Source organism: Folsomia candida, unplaced genomic scaffold, assembly GCF_002217175.1.
Source record: "Folsomia candida strain VU population unplaced genomic scaffold, ASM221717v1 Fcan01_Sc015, whole genome shotgun sequence".
Classification (NCBI taxonomy): Eukaryota; Metazoa; Arthropoda; class Collembola; order Entomobryomorpha; family Isotomidae; genus Folsomia; species Folsomia candida.
Genome location: NW_019091207.1, coordinates 3,698,359 through 3,718,879, shown reverse-complemented (window position 1 = coordinate 3,718,879; position 20,521 = coordinate 3,698,359). Strand labels below are relative to the sequence as shown.

General features: G+C 34.5%; 1 protein-coding gene across 1 annotated transcript; it reads left to right on the top strand.

Annotated features, from left to right (window-relative positions):
* Positions 1 to 1,111: 1,111 nt before the first annotated feature.
* On the top strand, positions 1,112 to 8,852 carry LOC110856405 (uncharacterized protein K02A2.6-like). The gene is made up of 2 exons (XM_022104892.1): positions 1,112 to 1,167; positions 7,610 to 8,852. The coding sequence occupies exons 1-2, from the start codon at positions 1,112 to 1,114 to the stop codon at positions 8,850 to 8,852; spliced, it is 1,299 nt and encodes a 432-aa protein (XP_021960584.1).
* The last annotated feature ends 11,669 nt before the right edge of the window (positions 8,853 to 20,521 follow it).

Below are 20,521 nucleotides of genomic sequence, written 5' to 3'. Positions count from 1 at the left end.
AAGCGTTAAAATAAGACCATGGGTACTCATACATGTATGTACGAACCTACTAAAGTGACATTTATAAGAAATATCGTGAAATAATGGTCCGTACATAGTTTTACGATATCAGTATTGGATTTTTACATGGCAGTATTTATAATTTTAATGCAAAGCAGTAGCATACGAATAAATTAGTACCAGATTTCTAACATTCTAAGAGTCCATCACTGATCATATTTTATTTACAAAATTTCGGCAAGAATACTTATTTTAACCAAATTATTCAATCTAGCCGAAAATTCCAGAGAAACAATACCTCAATTTCCAATATTACATTAAGGGACATTATTTCGGAACTCATGAATGTAAATTTATTTATGTTTATTGGTCACAAGCTTTCAGAAAGTACTTTTACTTCATCAAGTGAATATAATATAATAACTGATGTCATTATACAAAAAGAAAACAGAATGTATGTGTGCATACGTCGTTGGCAGACAATGTGCATAATATGACTACAAGTATTAATATTAAGTATTTACGGAGTTCTATTCCTTACAGTAAGTACATACATAAACTTGTTTTGTACGTTTTCAAATGTGTTAAATTATGCATGATGTTCCTCATCATGAATTGGGCCCAATCGTTCTACGTTTTCGTTACTGGTGGTAAAATAGACCATTGTCCCCAGCAAATGTGTCCCTGGGAGGATCAATCTGGGAGGATCTTGGGATAAAACTGAACTATTTTTTAGCTCCCGGGACTCGGGGCTCCCGGTTTTAGCCTTAAAGAGTCCCTGGTTTTACTGAAATTTAATTATTACAATTTAGGAAATGCCAAAAAGGTACATACATATGTTATTTAGTAAGAACCGAACAACACATGTGCATACACTCTAAATAAAAAGTAGAGTTCCTCTTTGGCTTCCTTCTGTGCACCACGTATCTCTCTCTCGCTCTGCATCTGGATGCTCTTCCATCTGGGTCGCGGGTGTGCCAGGGCAAGTTAAGTGTGTCCTAAGGGCTTATCGCCACGTGAGCCTCGTCCACTCACACCCCCCACCTGCGTGCCTAGTGACACCCCCTGCCACACCCGTCCCAGCAACGACAAGCTGAGCCATCAGGCGAAGATGGATTCGCAGGACCCAGTGCACAGGAGGATCTACGCCTTGCAGGACTCCCCCAGGTAGGTTTTTGTTTGGCATATCGGGGTGGTGACCGTGGGGAGTGGTTGTTTGAAGAGTGGGGGGGTCGTGCATGACGGGGGGCGGCATAGTCGGGTCTACGGGGGTCCCATGACCTAATTGTGCTGTGATGGGAGAAGGGGCAAGTGGGGGTGTCGTCGGCCGCGGCTAAGGCTTCCATGGGGGACGTGGGCAAGATCCCGCGGTCCGTGGACAGCCCCCGCCCAACAACCTTCAACTGTCTACTTCCGCATGCAGACGCCACCCTCATTTGGATATCACCACCGCCCCACGGAATCCGCCTATGTATCCCTGCCATTCATTTTCCTACCTGGTGTCCAGCAGTAATGGGCCGAATGGTGTATTGGGCCACATTCCCAATACATGTAGAGGTTTTCCGAGACCATCTCCGGTTTTCCCTCTACACCCATACTGCTACATATATATTATCATTAAATTATATACTTCTCATGTTATTTGTTATTGTATGCAACTAGCCTGTATTGGGATGCCGGGTGCTACTTGAGGATCACGACCTCAACTAGAGACATACTTTATAGAATTGATTGATTTGTGTAGTATAGAATGAAACTATGTATGTATATGAAGGTATTCTTGTATGAAACGAATGAAGGAGTATGATTGTAAAGGCTAACGCCATATCAATCTTTGAATAAAACCCCTATCTATCTATCTAAATAAAAAGTAAGCAAATTGCTACTGGGTGGTGTCTATATATGTATGACCTCACCGATTTGGTAGCGATTTCTACGGAACTATAGTAAATTTGTTACCATATTTTAAGGTAAGGAAATGCTACAAGATGGTAGCAAATTTAGTACAGTTCCGTAGAAAATCGCTACCAAACCGGTGAGGTCATATATAGACACCACCCAGTAGCAATTTGCTTACTTTTTATTTAGAGTGTACATAATACTTCCATGAGTACATGCATGTTCTGCATATAAATTTTGAACTTTATTTGAACAATATATTTATATACCTTTAAAAATACCTGAGTAAACAAATACAAAAATATATTTTCAATAAAAATAAATTAAACAAATCTAACAAACAACTGCGCTGGGCCGCTGAGTATTTCATTTACATGAATACAATGTAGATACATTTTCTGCGTAAGAACTTCGATAAAACTTCTAGGGGACGTTCGTAAACTTCATAACGCATATTTTCCCTGTTTAGGACACCCACCCTCCCCTATGTCACGCTGGCGTCACAAAAATTTGGTAGCCCACCCCCCCCCTTCCGTTACGTAACACAAGTGTTTACTTAATTGTGCAGCCTTTTTGGGAGATAAATTGCCAGGGTTAGGGAAAGGGGACCCCAAAAAACTTAGAAATTTTTTCGAATTTTTTTTTTCTACAAATGTCATTTTCGTGACCTACAGGTCATGATCGGTATAAATCTGCAAAAAATTTTTTTTTTTCAAGGGGAAAAAATTTTTATTCCATTTTTGGACGTTTCAGGGAATTCTGAGATTTTGTCTCACCGTGCCCCAAAATGTTGGGGTAAAGTGAGATTATTGGTTTTTTATGCATTTCAACACTATTTGAGTGTCAACCTGCATCAAACATGGTTCGCGGACCAAAAAAACGTCGAAATCTTGAATTTCTCAAATTACCCCAAAAATCAAATACCCGCTTTTCTACCCACCAAAAAATTTTTTTTATTCTAAGTTTTTTTTTGTTAGGGGCAAAAAAAATTTTTGCAGATTTACACCGATCATGACCTGTAGGTCACGAAAATGACATTTGTAGAAAAAAAAAAATTCGAAAAAATTTCTAAGTTTTTTGGGGTCCCCTTTTCCGTACCCTAACCGGTAGATCTTTATTCAGAGTTGACTTGTAGACCGAAGAGACAGAACTGAACTTGACTTAACATGTCGACTACTGACGATGTTGATCTGTGGTGTCAGTCTGAACTGACCTCGCAGACTGCACACGGAGATGCCAGTTGCCACTGGTTTTGTTAACAGGACTCGGGAGAAAGCTACGCTTTCTCCAGACTCTCACAATAAATGTATCTCTCAGATATGAGCCTTACATTCCTCTATTTCCCAAAGTTTTAAGTTTAAGACCTAGTATTTTGAATTTAAAGCTTGATAACTCAAAACATTTAAAGCTAACTAAAGAACTTGATGGGGATCGCCAAACATGATCCTGGTGAATTATAATAATAAGTTATTCACCTTACTCCATAAGTACATCTACACATGTATACTAATTAGTATACTAATTAGTATGTGTATGTTAACATACACATACATACAAACATTCACCAATTATTATGAAAACACTCAGATATTTCAAAATTTATAACATACATAAATTATTTAATATTTGTTTTCAATCATGAGGGTTTTTTATAATGATTTATGTATATACATAAGTACGTATATGATAAAGGGGCAAAGTACTCTAGTCATAAATATTCATTCTACTATAAGAATCTTTGAAATAGTATCTTTTCTAGAGAACAATGGAGAAAGTACAAGAGATTTATGTTATTGACATCCATGATTCCTTCATGCGTGTTGCTACTTATGTAGTCGACCTTATTTTCCTCTATTTCTCCTCTAAGACAAAAAAGTTCCCTAGAATAATAAAATTAGTGAGATGGGAATCTTTCAATTGTTTCTCAGTAGTTAAAGCTTTTTCGGAAAATTACATAAATTTCGTCATCAGAATGAACATAATACAAAATCAACATTTAAGATTTGGAATTGAATTAAATGGAATCATGAGTGAAGAGGTTCTGTTCTCGCTGTATGATGTGGTTGGAGTCTGGAGTTATTGGCGGAGAAAGTGTTCCTTAAAAGCGTCGTGTTGCTAAAGAGTAGTTCCATAAAAGTAGGGTGCGAATTTGTTCCATAGGGAGTCAAAATAAAATCAGATCTGATTGTTGTCGTATTTGTTCTATCCTCGTCTGTATTGTTTTAATTGGATGTACTTGCATATTGATGATTACGCCGCATCATTTCTGCGTCTCTTCCTCCTCCAACGGTCAGGTGGTGGGGGCCATGATTTCTTATCTTATTACTTATCTTATGTATTTATACCTGAGACTTCTAACCCGGAAGTCCATTACCTTAACTTTCATTATTATCAGAGTATTTCCTCAGTTTATTCCCTACTGGGAATCTCTTATTCATTTCATCAGTATTCATTTTATTACTCATATACTTATTTTACTTAAATATTTATTACTTAATTACGTATCTCATGGACCGTTTACTTTTATGCATTTCTCCTCTTCGGATCGTATTAAGTTCTTCGTATGGCGTAATTGGACAATAATTCTCTACTGCTGGTCCGAAGTACATTACGACAAATTGGATTGGTGGTGACGAATGACGACAGGTAGTTAGTTTTAAATAGTGACAATTTATTTTATTTTCTTCTTTAATGTGATCTTATGGGTCAACGATAAACTTTTATGACTTCGCTCTGCATACATTTGGATGTATTTTACTTTCACTCGGAATTTATGTGATTTTGTATGTCCGGAAGGAATTACTTCATGTTGTTAAATTTAATGGTAAATGTTGCATTGATCATTGCGACGACAATTTAAGGTTTTCACGTAAAAAATCCAGATTTATTTTTTGGATTGTTAGGTTGAATGGGTTCTTAATGGATTGGTTGTTAATGTTATGTCAATCGTTTTGTTTTTGTAAATTCGTAATTCTTTCTCCTTAGTCAAGTGTTAATTCCTTCGCATGAGAAGGAAAGGATGTTGATCTCATTCCATTCTCCATTTATTTTATTCTTCCGTCTCAAGAGTGACAATGTCAATAAAAAATCTGTTGCCCACTTTTTCCGGGCAACGGAAAGTCAATCTCCGGATTCCATAAACTTTGATGTTGTCATAAAGTTACAATCTGTGATTGATCGGTCGAATTAAGAGAAGAGTAACTCAGGAAGGAAGGTGACATACTTAAATTTAATGGTTATATCTTTGCAAATGGGTTTCGTTTTATGGCTTCCATTGTTTGAATCTGAAATGGTTGTAAATGTGTGTCAATCAATGATATGATCTTGTTAGGTAGGTCTCGTATCTTCTTTCTCTGCATCCTGGTGAAAGTATAAGGTATCCTATTTTCGTACCAACTCTGCGAACACAGCTTATACTCTGATCAATAAAAACAAAAAATAAAGACTGATTTTGTAGGTATCCTATTAGAATTAGGTCGGAAATGTTGGGTGGAGAAGTTATTTCAGATTAATATTCGCTAAGTCGATTTTAGGGGAACAAATTTTGAGGGGACAGATTTTTGATATTTTATTTTTTATTTTTCATTTTTATTTATTTTTTATTTTGAAATTTTTGGATAATTGGGTAAAGATGATCTGTACTGGTACAGAAATTAAGCTTAAATGACACGAGAAAGATGAGACGGCGACGAGAAGAGACTAAGTCGGAGAAAGTAATTATTACTCTTTTCAGGGCCGAATTTCCACGGGAAGATGTGGTGGAGATTGTAGTTATTTTTACATTGGTGCAGATTTTGTAAAGTGAAGGAAAGTTGCTGAATTTGTGGAGTTTGGACTCCATTGTAGAAGGGAGGAAGTGGAGTTGTGACAAAAGAAAGTGTGCATCTTTTCCTCGCTTGGGTAGAATTGGGAAAAGAGAAAGGGAAAGTTTCTCGGGTCCAGAATATGAGAAGAAAGAACATCAGTTTCAGGAGGAAAGTCTTCATTATACGGGTTTTGATTTTGGGGAAGTGAATTACGCAAATATTTCAAAGATGAGATGTACTTGTACGTCTGAATGGATGGTAAAGATGTAATGCACTAGTGCATTAGTCGATGAGATTAAGATTTGGACACTTGTATCCCACTTAATCTGTGCTGAAAAAGAAATTTACCGGCACTAGTACCGGCGAAGATGAAGTGACACTTGCATCACTTTCATCACCACTTTTGGGAAAGGGAAAGAGATAAGTGTTGGGGGTAAGACGAGAAAATTGGACTTGTAGACAAAGTCACAAATTTTTGTACCATTTTTTAACAATATCTATCCGCTTAAAATATCTTTTTTTTTCTCGTTCAAAAATGGGTTCGAATACTACCATTTCTGGCACCAAAATATGACAGGCTGGTGGCTAAGGCTGGGCATAAATAAGTGAAAGACAAACTACAAGATTCTCCAATATTGAGAGGAAAGGTAGATCTTTATTCAGAGTTGACTTGTAGACCGAAGAGACAGAACTGAACTTGACTTAACATGTCGACTACTGACGATGTTGATCTGTGGTGTCAGTCTGAACTGACCTCGCAGACTGCACACGGAGATGCCAGTTGCCACTGGTTTTGTTAACAGGACTCGGGAGAAAGCTACGCTTTCTCCAGACTCTCACAATAAATGTATCTCTCAGATATGAGCCTTACAATATGTTTATCGATGTTGTCGACATATCGGAACATGGCGCTTATCCCCATCGCCATGTTATCGCCAAATTCTGTCGCCATGTCGTAATTTCGTCATTTTTTGCCCGGTGTACATGAAATTACGACACAATGCAATGACTCCGTGAATTGCGTCATTATATATTTTTTAATGGTTGAGGTGATCTTGGTGTTACAATTATTCATGGGATTTGCATAACTTCCCAAAACTTTGAAAAATCATTTTTGAGTCTTAAAATGGTATGGGTTTTGTAAAATTTTATATTTTGGCACTTAAGTATTTCAAGTAAATATAGATTAAGTTTGATTTTTCAAAAATATGGTTCGTAATGTTTTTTTAATTAGTTTCCATATTGTGTAGAAAGTTATTTGTCAATATTTAGATTTTCCAAGTCTAAAAATGTGTAAAATTCGAATATTTACAAATTACTAAAATATAGAATTTAATATTCTAATTTAATTTAAGAATATGCAGTCTTAAATCTGTCACTTAATAGTGTTGAGTTAAATGTAAAATGATCAAATTAGCTTTAGTTTCAAATTAATCGTAGTTACAGACCTTTGTCACCTGCAAACCTTTTGCCTAATTTAATTTTCTAAAAACTGCTTTAGGTTTGTAAAGCTTACAAAATGTCATACAAATCTGCCCATTTATCGAAAACATACCTAAATAAATGTGTTATATAAATGTGTGTATAATAAATGTGTTGTATATGTGTTGTATGTTGTATGTGTTGTATATATGTGTTGACCCATCCGAAGTTAAGTCGTTCTTGTGATTAGTGAATTTTTATGCGAGATTCATCCCAAATCTGTCCACGCTGTGTGAGCCTCTGAACAGATTGACCCGTACTGATGTGAAGTGGAAATGGTGCAAATTGTGTGATAATTCGTTTAATAAGATCAAGTCGTTGTTGTCTTCTTCTTGTGTTTTAGCCCATTTCGAGCAGTCTCTACCAATTGGGATCGCGTGTGATGCTTCATCAGTCGGACTCGGTACTGTATTGTTTCACAGATACCCGGATGGGAGTGAAAGACCAATTGCTTTCGCGTCGAAAACCTTGTCCAAGGCTGAGCGGAATTATGGTCAAGTTGAGAAGGAAGGACTCGCAATCATCTTTGGTGTTAAAAGATTTGTGCAGTTTCTTTATGGTCGCAGGTTCATCCTAGTTACAGATCATGAACCGTTGTTGTCAATCTTTGGAGAGAAGACAGGACTGCCCCTTTTAATCGCGTCTCGATTACACCGGTGGAGTCTGTATCTCAGTTCGTTCCAGTATGATGTCGAGTATCGGAACACCAAGAAACATGGAAATGCTGACGCGTTGTCACGTTTGCCATTGTCCGCCGCGCCATCAATTGACCAAGACAGTGAAGCCATTGTCAAAAGAGTGGTGGAGGACAACCCAGTAATGTCAAAGAATATCAGATTCAGGACTGCAAAAGATGAAGAATTGTCTCTTGTCATACGCTACATACGCCAAGGTTGGCCCAGCAAGCAGTCACAATTACCGCAGAAAATCCAGTCTTATTTTCCGCATCGTAACGAGTTCACAGTGGAGGAAGGTATCATTTTGTGGGGACTCCGCGTCGTCGTACCGTCAGCCCTGAAGTCACAACTTCTTCGTCAACTCCACGAGTCGCATCCAGGAATAGTGCGAATGAAAGCAATTGCGCGTCAAGTTATGTGGTGGCCAGGAATCGATGTGGACATTGAAAAGCAAGTCAAATCATGCACAGAGTGTGCTGTCCACAGGGACAACCCGTCCGTAGCCACCCTCCATCCATGGTCATTCCCGGAAAAGCCCTGGCAACGCATCCATGTGGATCTCGCAGGACCTTTTCTCAGTAATATGTGGCTCATCATGGTCGATGCCCACAGTAAATGGCCAGAAGTCGTTAAATTGGGAAACAATTCCACTTCTAGCAATGTCATTGTCAAAATCAGAGAGATGTTTTCAAGATTTGGAATTCCAGAAACCATCGTTTCAGATAATGGTCCCCAATTTGTGTCAGAAGAGTTCGAGCGATTTTGTAAGAAGAATGGAATACGTCACACTACAAGTAGCGCGTATCATCCTCGTAGTAATGGAGAAGCAGAGCGATTTATTCGTGCCTTTAAGAGTTCCATGTCTAAAGGGGAAGGAAATGATAACTTGTCCTTGTGTAATTTCTTGTGGAGTTACAGAACTACGCCCCATGCGACAACTGGAGTAGCGCCTGCAGAAGTCCTCCTCAAGTCCAAGCCTCGAACGTGATTGGATCTAATCCGTCCTGATCCAAGTGCCCGTGTCCGTACACGTCAAGAGATTCAAGTCGAGTCGTTTGGTGGTCACTCAGCCAGTCGAGAGTTTCGAGCGGGTGACAGTGTTTGGGTCCAGTCATTTTCCAAGAACATGCCGAAGTGGTCCTTGGGAAATATCACGAGAGCAGTGGGTCCTGTCTCGTATGATGTCACTGTTGGAGATCGTGTTATGAAGCGTCATATCGATCACATTGTTGCAGCCGATCTGTCCCAATTTCCATGTACCAGTTCTCCATCAAAGTCCGATACCAAACATGAAGACAATCAGTCGACACCAAAATCAAAAAGTCCAGAGTTTAAGAGTACGGAATCAAGTCCAACCAGTCCCGTCAAGGAACGCGTCGTCGTCCCTATTCCTATCGAGATTCCAGAAGAGGAACCCATAGTTGACCTCAACGAGAGTCTGGCGTCGTCCCGTCCTCAGCGTCAGCGCCGGAAACCTAAAGTCTTCGATTTGTAGGGGAAGGGAATGTTGTATATGTATCTCAAGTAGTACTTTACAGGTTGGATCTTTAACCTTGAGTTTATGCGCATATGTATGAATGTATGAAATCATGGTGGGTGTCCGTGCGTGTACGAATGAGTCAACTTGTTATATTTAATTCCGGTTTCTAATAAATTAGTTTGTTAATTGTTAATATTGTATTGTGTGCTATAAAGTCATTAAGCATCAAATACAACAAAATGAAACTAGTGTAAAATTTTAGAATCATAATTTTATTTCCAGATAATTTCACAAAATTTTACAAATATTTTCGAGCAACATTAGCTCCCAAATTTTTGTTAACTTGCTCAAATCAAGGGCGTTTCCTTATTTTGTAAAACTTGGTAAAATTATTGTTCTGTAAATGTTGTAACATGGCCGCTAAAATTAGTCTTTGCGAAGCTTAGAATTTTCATTAGAATAATGTTACCAATTTGGTAACAATTTTCATTCGAGAGGACAAAACTTGATGGAACTCAGTTACATGAAAATTCATAATACAGAATTACTTATTTGTAAAGTTAGGTGTGTTGGTGTTGGTGTTTGTAATTTATTATCATAAATTTAAAGTATGAATTACTCGTCTATATTTCATTAATTGTGTTTCAGCTAAAATATGAAAAGTATAGCTATTTTCCAGGCATGAGCTATCTTACAAGTTTACAACTCGGAACTCGCCAAGTAATCTGTAACTAAAGTTCGTTAAAATAAATATGTGTAATTTTTTAAATCTGACGTAGAACCATGGCACACGTGCAACGAATTATTGCTCAAAAATAATGAATAAAATTTAGATAGAAAATTAAAACAAATATGTAAACGTGGCAATTTTAGACAAGTTTTTCAATCTGCCATTGATTTTATACCAATGTTACATACCTGTACATATTTTGCGATACTAAAATAACTTAATTGTCACCAAGAATCTGGTCACATTTATATGTTAAGTATTTACAGATCGTGAAAATTTATAATTTAGTACAAGTTTGTAAATAAATTTTACCAAAAATTACGTAATACAAGTCACAAAACATTCGAATAAATTGTGAACTGTTACACTACAAAATTGTAATTGTCAGTAAGGATGTAATTGTCCTATGTGGGCATCTGGTCATTAACTAATTACAAATTTACTAATTATATACAATATAATATACTAATTACAAAAATTACGTTAAAAATTGTGCACAATTTATGAAGGTGAAATAAATCCGACTGAATTTTTATTGAAATTCGAAAATTTTAAAAATCTTAATACCTTCATTTATACTAATGCGTTTTTCTACTATACGGGCCTCGACGTCACCATTGAAATGTCGGTTTTTAGTACCAATTTAATTTTTGACAAGATTTATATAAACATTCGTATTTTAAAAAAACAAAAAGGAAAAAACCTGAGCTTTGTAACGATCCTTACAAACCTCAGATTTTTTTCATTGCAAACATTCGCTAGAAATATATCAGAATTTGTCTAAATGGCGTTCAAATCCGACAAAATTGTCGTGATTTAATTTCTTGTTTAATTCTTCAAAAATCAATCCAAAAATTACCTATTTGTGGTGTGGTTCGTAAATTCATTGCATGCAATGCAACCTAACATGTTACTCATTCTTCGTAATAAGAATTTATTTGAAATTACGGGAATAATTTGAATAATTAATTGTTAATAAGACCAACTCTTCTCTCTGCTAAATTATGTAATTGGTAAGAATTTGTATCCATCAATTTTGTAAAATTTTATTGCATACAATAAAATTTCCAAATAACTTAAAACATTTTCTAGTTTAATTAGCGAACTAATTGTCTTAAATATTTGAAGTATTTGCCAAATTTAGTTGATAACACTGATATGCAACCCATACCACGTGCCAAAAACTGGAAACGTGAGAAGTATTATATCAACATATCAACATACATATTAACATATCTGTGTAGTAAAATTGCGATATGTATATTCTAAAATTATGAGAATCAACGTAAAATCTATCCAATACGTAATTTTTTAGTCTTGAGGAAAACTTAGCAAATAAATTGTACCTTGAATGATACAATTAAAAAATGCCAATTTTATTCTGGGTATACTTGCTTTTTAATAGTGCAAGAATATTGGAAATGTGTAGAAAAAACCTTAACCTGATGCAATTAAAATTGGAATTAGTAGGGGAAATGTTGAAATTACTGAAATTTGGAGGATGAAAATTGCCCAAAACGTTTTGTCTGATTTGAATATGTTTGATTTCCTTGAAATTTGAAATCGTCACGACGGACTATAGTTGACAGTTATTGTCTTCGACTTCCGTAACAACAATTTCCGGAAAACTCGAAGAAATTCAGAAAACTATTGAACACGGTTTCAGAAAGTAAGACATACATCAGCGTCGTATTTATGAAATTTAAATTTTTAGTACCGCCTAAATCAAGAGTAGATCATTCCTTCGAAAAAATAGATAAATTCGTCTTCGTAAAATTTGAGCATTTAAAATTAAGAGTTTACCGTGATTTTATTTTATCAAATTTTATCACAAAAATCCGACCAAATCTGAATATCTTGATTTCTACTCACATTTTTATGCTATACCTCAATTTCAATGGCATTTTTTAGCAATTGTTTAAATCATTTACGTAAGAATTTAAAAAAAGAAAAAAGCATTCGAAATTTGTTACGATCTTCACAAATCTCACATTTTTTCCTTTAATTTTAACTGCCTCAACAAATATCTGGTCACATTGACGTTACACAGATCGTGTAAATTTATCCATAGTTTTAGTACAAGTTTGTAAATAAATTGTGTAAAAAAAATTTTACAGGTTAGAAAAAAACGAGTGAGCTGTTGTGATCTTGAATGAAATTTAGTAACTTTCAAAATCTGTATTTTCTTTACCATGGCCCTCGACGAAGACAATGACATTTTTAAGCAATTTTGTTTCAAGCATTTATGCCTTTTAATCATTAATAGAAGCATTTAAAAAAAGATAGATAGAAAAAAATCCAAGGTTTATGTAATGAATCTTAGAATTTCTAAGATTCATTACAAACCTTGGATTTTTTCCTTAAAAATATTTACCCTCTGCAAATATGTCACAATTTGTCCAAATGACGTCCAAATCCAACAAATAATCCAAAAAACGTGAAAAATAATAATCAACACATTAAGGATGCATGGGACGGAGGCCAGCCAAAACCCTGATAGCTACCAGTGACGAATACTTTTAACTTCAGTTTTCGGCCACATCCGAGGTGGCGCGCAGTTGCCAAAAATTGAATAACGCTCAATATATTGAATGTAGCCCACAACCACCACTCACGAATCGAGACTAACGACTCCTTATTTCGAGTTGAGTCAACAATTCGGCCTATCCAAACACATGATGAATTATTCCACCCAGAAATTTCACAAAAAATTACAATTTTCGCTCAATCTTGAAGCTATTTTGATGCTCAGTATCGCAAATTGTTCACAAGATAATGCTCTACAATTGCCTTAGAGGAATGTTTCAAATTTTGTTTCCAATAATTTCTACCAAAATTTTAAACTTTGGATCGGTGTAAAAATGATTACAAACAAAAATCCATAAAATCCGTCTAAAGCGATTATAAAGCATCCTCTTGTGAACAATTTAAGATATTGAACATTAAAATATCTTCAAAATTGAGCGAAAATTGTAATTTTTTGTAAAAATCGCAGGAGAATTATTTAACATGCATGAGGATAGGAATAGAGGAGCTCGAGTTGTTGATTCTACTCGCCATATGAGGTCGCTGGTGGTGGGGGTGATTTACGGTTAAAATAATCCATCTCCAAAGACTTTGTTTTCGATTTTTGAGAAAAAACACATTTTTTCAAAATTATAGTAAAAGCTCATAAAAATTATAATACGGTGGAAATTTATCTCTTTTATACTTATCTAATTAAATTACAAAATAAAACTGTAAACGGCTTTGAACTTCGAAATTTTCTTAATAAAGTTCGTTTATGTATCAGGGAATGCAAGTAACATTTCATACCGACAAATTTCTAAAAATGGAGATACAAATTTATGGATTTCATAAATAGAGAAAGTGGTGAAAGTAATAAGTACACTGTTAAAAATCTGGAAGGTCAAATAGTACTAATTTGGTAATAACTTCCTACTGGATTGGTAGTAGTTTGTTTCTGAGTGGTGAATTTTTTATGACCACAACATGATGGCTTCAAGAACATTGATAAATAATTTGTAACGGATTGGATAACGTCGATGGCAGGGGAAAGGCTTTCCCCTGCCAATGGAAAGGTTAATGAAATTAATGATCTTAAATGAGATAAACTGCTGTGTTGAATTTTCTTTTCGATGAATAATGAATATAAACGAAATACTGAGGCATTTCACCCATGTTTTTAGTTCTTACATAAGCTCATCTTCATAAGTTTACGTGGTTACGAACTTACAAAGGCTGACGTGAAATGAAACGCCTCATTAGTTTACATAAATAGCTCAATTTTCGACGTGATTTTAATTTCAGGTTGAATTTAAGGAATCAATTGGAAAATTTAGAAACTACAACTTTATCGGGTTTGTACGTCATTTTACCAATTTTGATATATTAGTTATAATTGTTAATAATCTCAGATTTCTCTTGGCCCTCCCCTCCCGTAGGTGGAAGAATTGTATTGGTAACAAAATCGTCACCGCATGTAGTCACTACCATGAGACTCTATCATGCTGGTAACAATATACCACCGAAAAGTAACAATAATTTCCGCCAAACTAAAATTGGATACCCTCATGATGAGAAACTGATTAGAAAGTCAAATTTAAAAAAATCAAGTCAATCACTCAAATTAAAAATTTGAAATGGTCGGAAATTATTGTTATCTACTTTTCGGTGACAAATCTTTACCAACTTGCCAGAAGCTTATAGTGACATGTTGTGAAGATTCATGACCAATTTATTTTAGTATGCTTTCTGGATGATTTATTGGTATTAGGGAAATGAGTGGTTTGCCAAATTTGTACGCCATTTTTATTACTTTATAAATATTTGCGATCCCGAAACTTTCTCAGGTCGACTAAGGTGTTTTTACAGTGTTAAAAATATTACATATTTATACTCCGTATTGGTAATAAGGAAGTACCTACCGATTGGTAGTAGTTTGTTTCTTATTGGTAAATTTTTCATTATCACAACATTAATTAACTGTAATGCAAGTTATTACCAGCGCTGGTAGAGTCATAAATGTACTCCGGGCAGTAATGATTTAATACCAGTTTTCTAACAGTGTACAATAGTTCGTACGTCATCGTTGAAAACACAAATATGGGAAAATCGTGTCAAGAGAAATGCAAGTCTTTTTCAATTCACTTTTTTCAATCGTAAAATACAAGTTGTTTCAGGTAAAAGAAAATCGGGTTAAAAAAATATATGGAAATCACGAACTACTAAAAATTAAAAAAAATCGTTCAGTAGCAAAAGTGCTGAAAAGGCGTTTCACATCATCGTAAACGTAACCACGTAGAAAATCAGCTTACGAAACAAAAACATGCCTTACATCTTCGTAAGGTTTTGTAACTTCGTAAGCACAAATTGCCTTCGAGATGTTCACTAGTTTCCTGAAAAGTTTCGTAAATTTGCGTCGTTAAAGACTTACAACAAATTGACGTGAATCCATGCTCTGAAAGCTCAAAAGGTTAACGAAATACTGAAAATTCCATAAGTTATGCGAATCAAATGGTTCTTAACTTGAATGTAAATATCAATTTTATTCCTTTCTTTTTCATTGCGCGCATTAAACATCCAGTTTGAAATTTATTTACCATGAATCCTAGCAGATTCGTCTTTTACAAACCTCTATTTTTTACGAATCAAACTTCAAAAATCGAAAAACTGTGTACCTACTTCTATAATTCTATAATAATTGAAAAAATATCAGATCCGTAATGTCCAAAAGTTTATAATATCTTGACAGCAAATTTGACGGCGTGCTCTTGTTGATGTAACAAAAAATTGCGAAGTTAAAAAAAAAATTGCACCAACCTTACTTCAGTAATACATTTTTCGCATCTATTTTTTTGCGAAATACTTATTTGATAAAACGGTTAATCACACCACCAAATCCACCTTTATCTGCAGTTTAACAACTAATGACAAGAATCTCAAAATATGTCTAACGGCGTTTAAAATAACAAACTTAAAATATTTATAAAGCAGTAAAAGTTTCATAAAAACTTCGTATATATCTTAAGTTTACATACTTACGGAATTACGAACGCTGACGTGAACTGCATAAACTAAAAGCACTGCGTAAAACGGCTTATAAACATTGCACTCCATATTTCGCAAAATTCTAGGACCATTAAAACCACGTGTAAGTCCAGTACCGATAGTAGAACGAGTAAAAGTTAAAAGCACCAAGTAAATAAAACATGCTAATATTTGTAACTCGACAAGTTACAAAAGATCCATCAAGTTCCATCAAGCACTATGTATTTATTATCTAAAATTATCATAAAGTTCGTCATTTTTCCAGAATTATCCACATGGTCGCGTATTTTATTTACAATTTATTATTATTAGACACCCAATTTTGCCTCGGTTAAAATCGAAACATCGGAAATTGTGTCAAATGAAATTTGCACAGTTTACAAAGCAAACTCGATAAAGATCATGGATTTCACGCTGCTTGCAATCGAGCTCTTCGAGTTAGCTTGGTAAACTTTGCAATTTTCATGTCAAACGCTCCACATTTTCACGATATCTGAAAATAATGTGGAGAATTTTAGATTATTGATTTGGTCAAATTCTACTTCAAAATTTACAAAGTCTAGTATGATCTAGCAATTAACTCATATTTGTAAAGCGAGTCCGAATTTTCTTATAAAACTGGTAATAAATCATTACTGGTAGGATACCGGTACCTACGGTAATAGCGGGAATTTCCGTTTAGTAATGTCTTAGTAATGACAAATTTACTACTCACAAGGGACACTCACGACCTGTCGTTTGAGTCCAGGGTACCCACTATGTTTTTTAGAATCTACTAGGACCCCAGGTGAAGGATTCATTCGTATTTCCGTGTAAAACTCATATTTGACGCCATGGCGTGGCGCCAAATTCGCCAAATTTGCATGTTTTTATTTTTGAAACCGCCATAACTTTTGAAATCCTGGACGGATTTTAAAAAAATTTGGCAAAAATCATGACAAGGAGTTCAACTTTCGTATTCCATGAAATTTTTTCCAAAATTATCACTTTTAACTTTTCGCAAAATTTCGTAATTTAGTTATAAATGGGGGTTCGTCGAAAAAATGCTAAAAATATTTCAAAAATCCGACATAAACTGCTAAAGTTATGGGGTTTTGAAACTGGTCGAAAATGCAAATTTTGAAGTTTGGCGCCACGCCATGGCGCCAAATATGAGTTTTACACGGAAATATGAATGAATCCTTCATCAGGGGTCCTAGTAGATTCTAAAAAACATAGTGGGTACCCTGGACTCAAACGACAGGTCGTGAGTGTCCCTTGTCAGATACGAACTTCTTCTACCAATCCGGTAGAAAATTACTACCGAATCAATACCAGTACGGAGTATCTTCCACATTTTTAACAATGTACTCATGAATCTTGTAATCAACCTGGGAAAGTAAGATTTTGCAACTTCGTAAGCAAAAATTGCCTTCGAGATGTTCCCATGTTTCGTCAAAAGTTCGAAACTTTCGTAAGTTTACGCGATTACGTACGAATACGAAGGTTGACATGAATTGCCTATATCACTTATAAACATTCCGTGTCATGTTTCACAAAAAAAAATCTAGTACTTAAAAATGTTATTATTATATTCTGGGTGGTACTTGATGTATGTATCGTTTTTTGTAAATTACCTGGTTACAAAAATTAGCGTGCTGCTTTTTTTCAAGTTTTATTCATTGTACTGTACTTGTATGTGATTTCGATGTGACCGTCTACCTAAGGAAGAATAGTTTGTCACAATACATATTTGTAAATTCATCAAAATGACGTACAAATCCGACAAAATTTTCGTTTTTGAATTTAATTAATCCAACAAGTACACTAAAAATAAGTTAGTGACAAAATCGTCACCACGTGTAATCACTATAAAGTTCTGGTAAAGATTTGTCACCGAAAGGTAGATAACAATAATTTCCGTAAGATTAAAAATTTTACCAAGTTTTTATCAGTTTCTCACCGGTGATCATTTTGTTAGACAACATATCAGTCGAAAAGACATCTGCAATTATTAAGAATAGTACATAATCTATTTAAATTCGTCTAAATGGCATGCAAACCCTGTTAAAATTGTTATCTTAGGACTTAGCAAACGACTGAATTTTATAAGTCATTCAAATCTTGCCATTTTTTAAAAATAAGATAAGTAAAAGAAATCCCAGCAGAAATGTGTAATTATAATTGCTACTTCTCAATTTTCTAATATTTGTTTAAATTCAACTCGAAAATTACCTCGAAAATTAATTGAAATACCTATGCAAACTAATGAGAAATTTCACGTTTCTTCGTAAGTTTATGAAGATCAGCTTACGAACCAAAAAAATGCCTGTTATATTCGTAAGGTTTTGTAAATTCATACTCAAAAATTGCCTTCCGGATGAGATTCAAGTTTCGTCAAAATCTGGGTATATGTTAGGGTTTTTGGGGGTTTAGGTGGGTTTTGGGGCAGCAAATTTAAGCAATACCCACGGGTAGTCGGAGTAATCGGGGTTTTCCAATTTTGTAAAGTATGGTAACAGGGTTTTACAATTCCACAATTTAATAAATCGTTAGAATAAAATTAATTAGCAGCTTTGTTGCGAAATTGCTGAAAAAGCAGATTGTTTTCACAACTTAATGCATGAGACACTAAGTCAGTTAACCCTATTAACCCCATTATTAAACCCAGGGTAAATCCCTGGGTATGGGTTTTCAATATCAAAACCCAGTGGTTTTTCTTACCCTGGTAAAAATGTATGAGAATTTCAATCAGCCAGCTATAAATATACCCACATATAAAGAAACCTGGATTTTTCTGCGATTTCAGTCATTCAAGATTCGAGTCACATTTCGTTCATGCATGGGACACGACACAATTTCAGACGCATTTTGCCAAAATTTTGAAAACTGGTTTTTCCAACTTCTTCGGTTTTGGACCGTGTTCCGGATTTCATAAATTTATCCCCTATTTCCGACATACACAACCTGTACCCAAATTTCGTAAGAAGTGTATGGAAATTTCTTAAATCTGGCGTAAAACCCTGCAATTTTAACACACTTTTCAAGGTTTGTCTTTTTTTATCAAAAATCATCCAGAAACTATATTTAGGTCGAAAATTAAGCCAACATGTAAACTCGGGAATTGAATTCCTGAATAAATTTCGTTTTACGTATTTTGACATTACCTATATATGTAATTTCTGGTATAGAAGTATAGAATTTATGGAAGTTGAGACAAGTTTTTCAATCTGTCACAGATTTTTTACCAATTTTCATCTATTGTGCGTTTTTTATCTCAGGGTTCGATATTTGCCTCGCGCCAGTTATATTCCCACTTGATTAACACGGGAGGCGGACTGAGACCATAGTAAAAAAAATCGACCCGCTTAAGTAAAATGCACAATACCTGTATTTAACGATACTAACATAAATTTATGGTAAAATTTTAATTGTCACCAAATATCTGGTCACATCCATTTTGTACAAACCGTGGACATTTATATACACTTTTTTTACAAATTTGGAAGGAAATTTTATAAAATTCATACAGCTTACAAAAATCCGAGTGATTTGTGAAGTTGAAAATAAAATTCACTAATTTTAAAAATCTGAATATTTATATTTCAACGCATGTCTTCTTTTACTATATATACCTTAGACCTTTATATAATCATTTAAAAAAAGATAAATTAAGATAAAATCCGAGGTTTGTAACACTTACGAACCTCAGGTTTTTTCCTGTACTACAAATATTCGCTGCAAACATATCAAAATTTGTCGAACTGGCGTTCAAGTCCGACAAAATTTGAATCATTCAATTTTCAATTTAATTCCTTGTTAACTCAATTTAAAAATTATATCTGGCTTAAAAGTGAAAGGAAATATGAAATATAACTTGACACCCATGCTTCTGGAAATACGAATTGATTTGAAATTACGTGAATAATTGAAATTATCAATTTCAATAATTGATCCATCTGCGAAATTATTTAATCTGTCAGAATTTGATTGTATCATCTTTAGGCTGTACCCTGGCGCCTAAAATGCTTAATCAACCTGGTAACAAAATTGCCACCAAGGTTCGTCCCCACATTTTATCGCCTTCCCTAATATTTTCTCAACTCAAAACATTTTGGCATTTATACTTTGTAAATGTCAAGGCTATAAAATTTCCTGCATAATAAACCGATTTCTGTCAGGGCTTTAGCGTCGGAAATACATTTTAAATTTTTTTGACGAAGGAAAAAATTTAAGCAAAGATTGTAGCATCTTCTTCCTCTTTTAGCAAGTGTTCGTATCAAAAAATAAATTGTGTGCAGTGAGCATGCGAATTAATACGTAGGTATGTACATACATGTACATATACAGAACAATAGGTACATAATACTAGCAAAATTTAATTATTTAAAAAAATGTTTACTAACTTTCCGCAACACTCAAATACACATATATTTGAAAATTTATTTAATATAGTTTCAAAAAATAATGTAAATTCAAATTACTGAATATGCTTCGCATACAAAAGCGTCGTATTTGTGAAATCTGAAATTTTAATTCAGAAATTACCAGCAGATCTGACATTTTAGAACAATTCAGTTATGCTAATGCTAATTAATGCACTCTTCAAAAATACGGTACAAGCTTAAGTTTTAACCACTCATTTTTCGTACATCCTGTACATTGTGTTTCAAAAACCAGCAGAGTACGATATCTCATTCCATCAAAAATTTCCCATCAAAGTCAGATATCGTAAGTAAAAATTGGATTTTCAGAAATACTAATTGACTATTTCTATATACTAATTTCTACATACCAATATTTCTAAAAATTATCCAAAATTTTGATCAACTTGTCCATGTTCCGTAATTTTACAAATAATGCTTAAAAATAGCGTGACCATATCGCAATAAATATACTGTTAGAAATCCGGTATGGT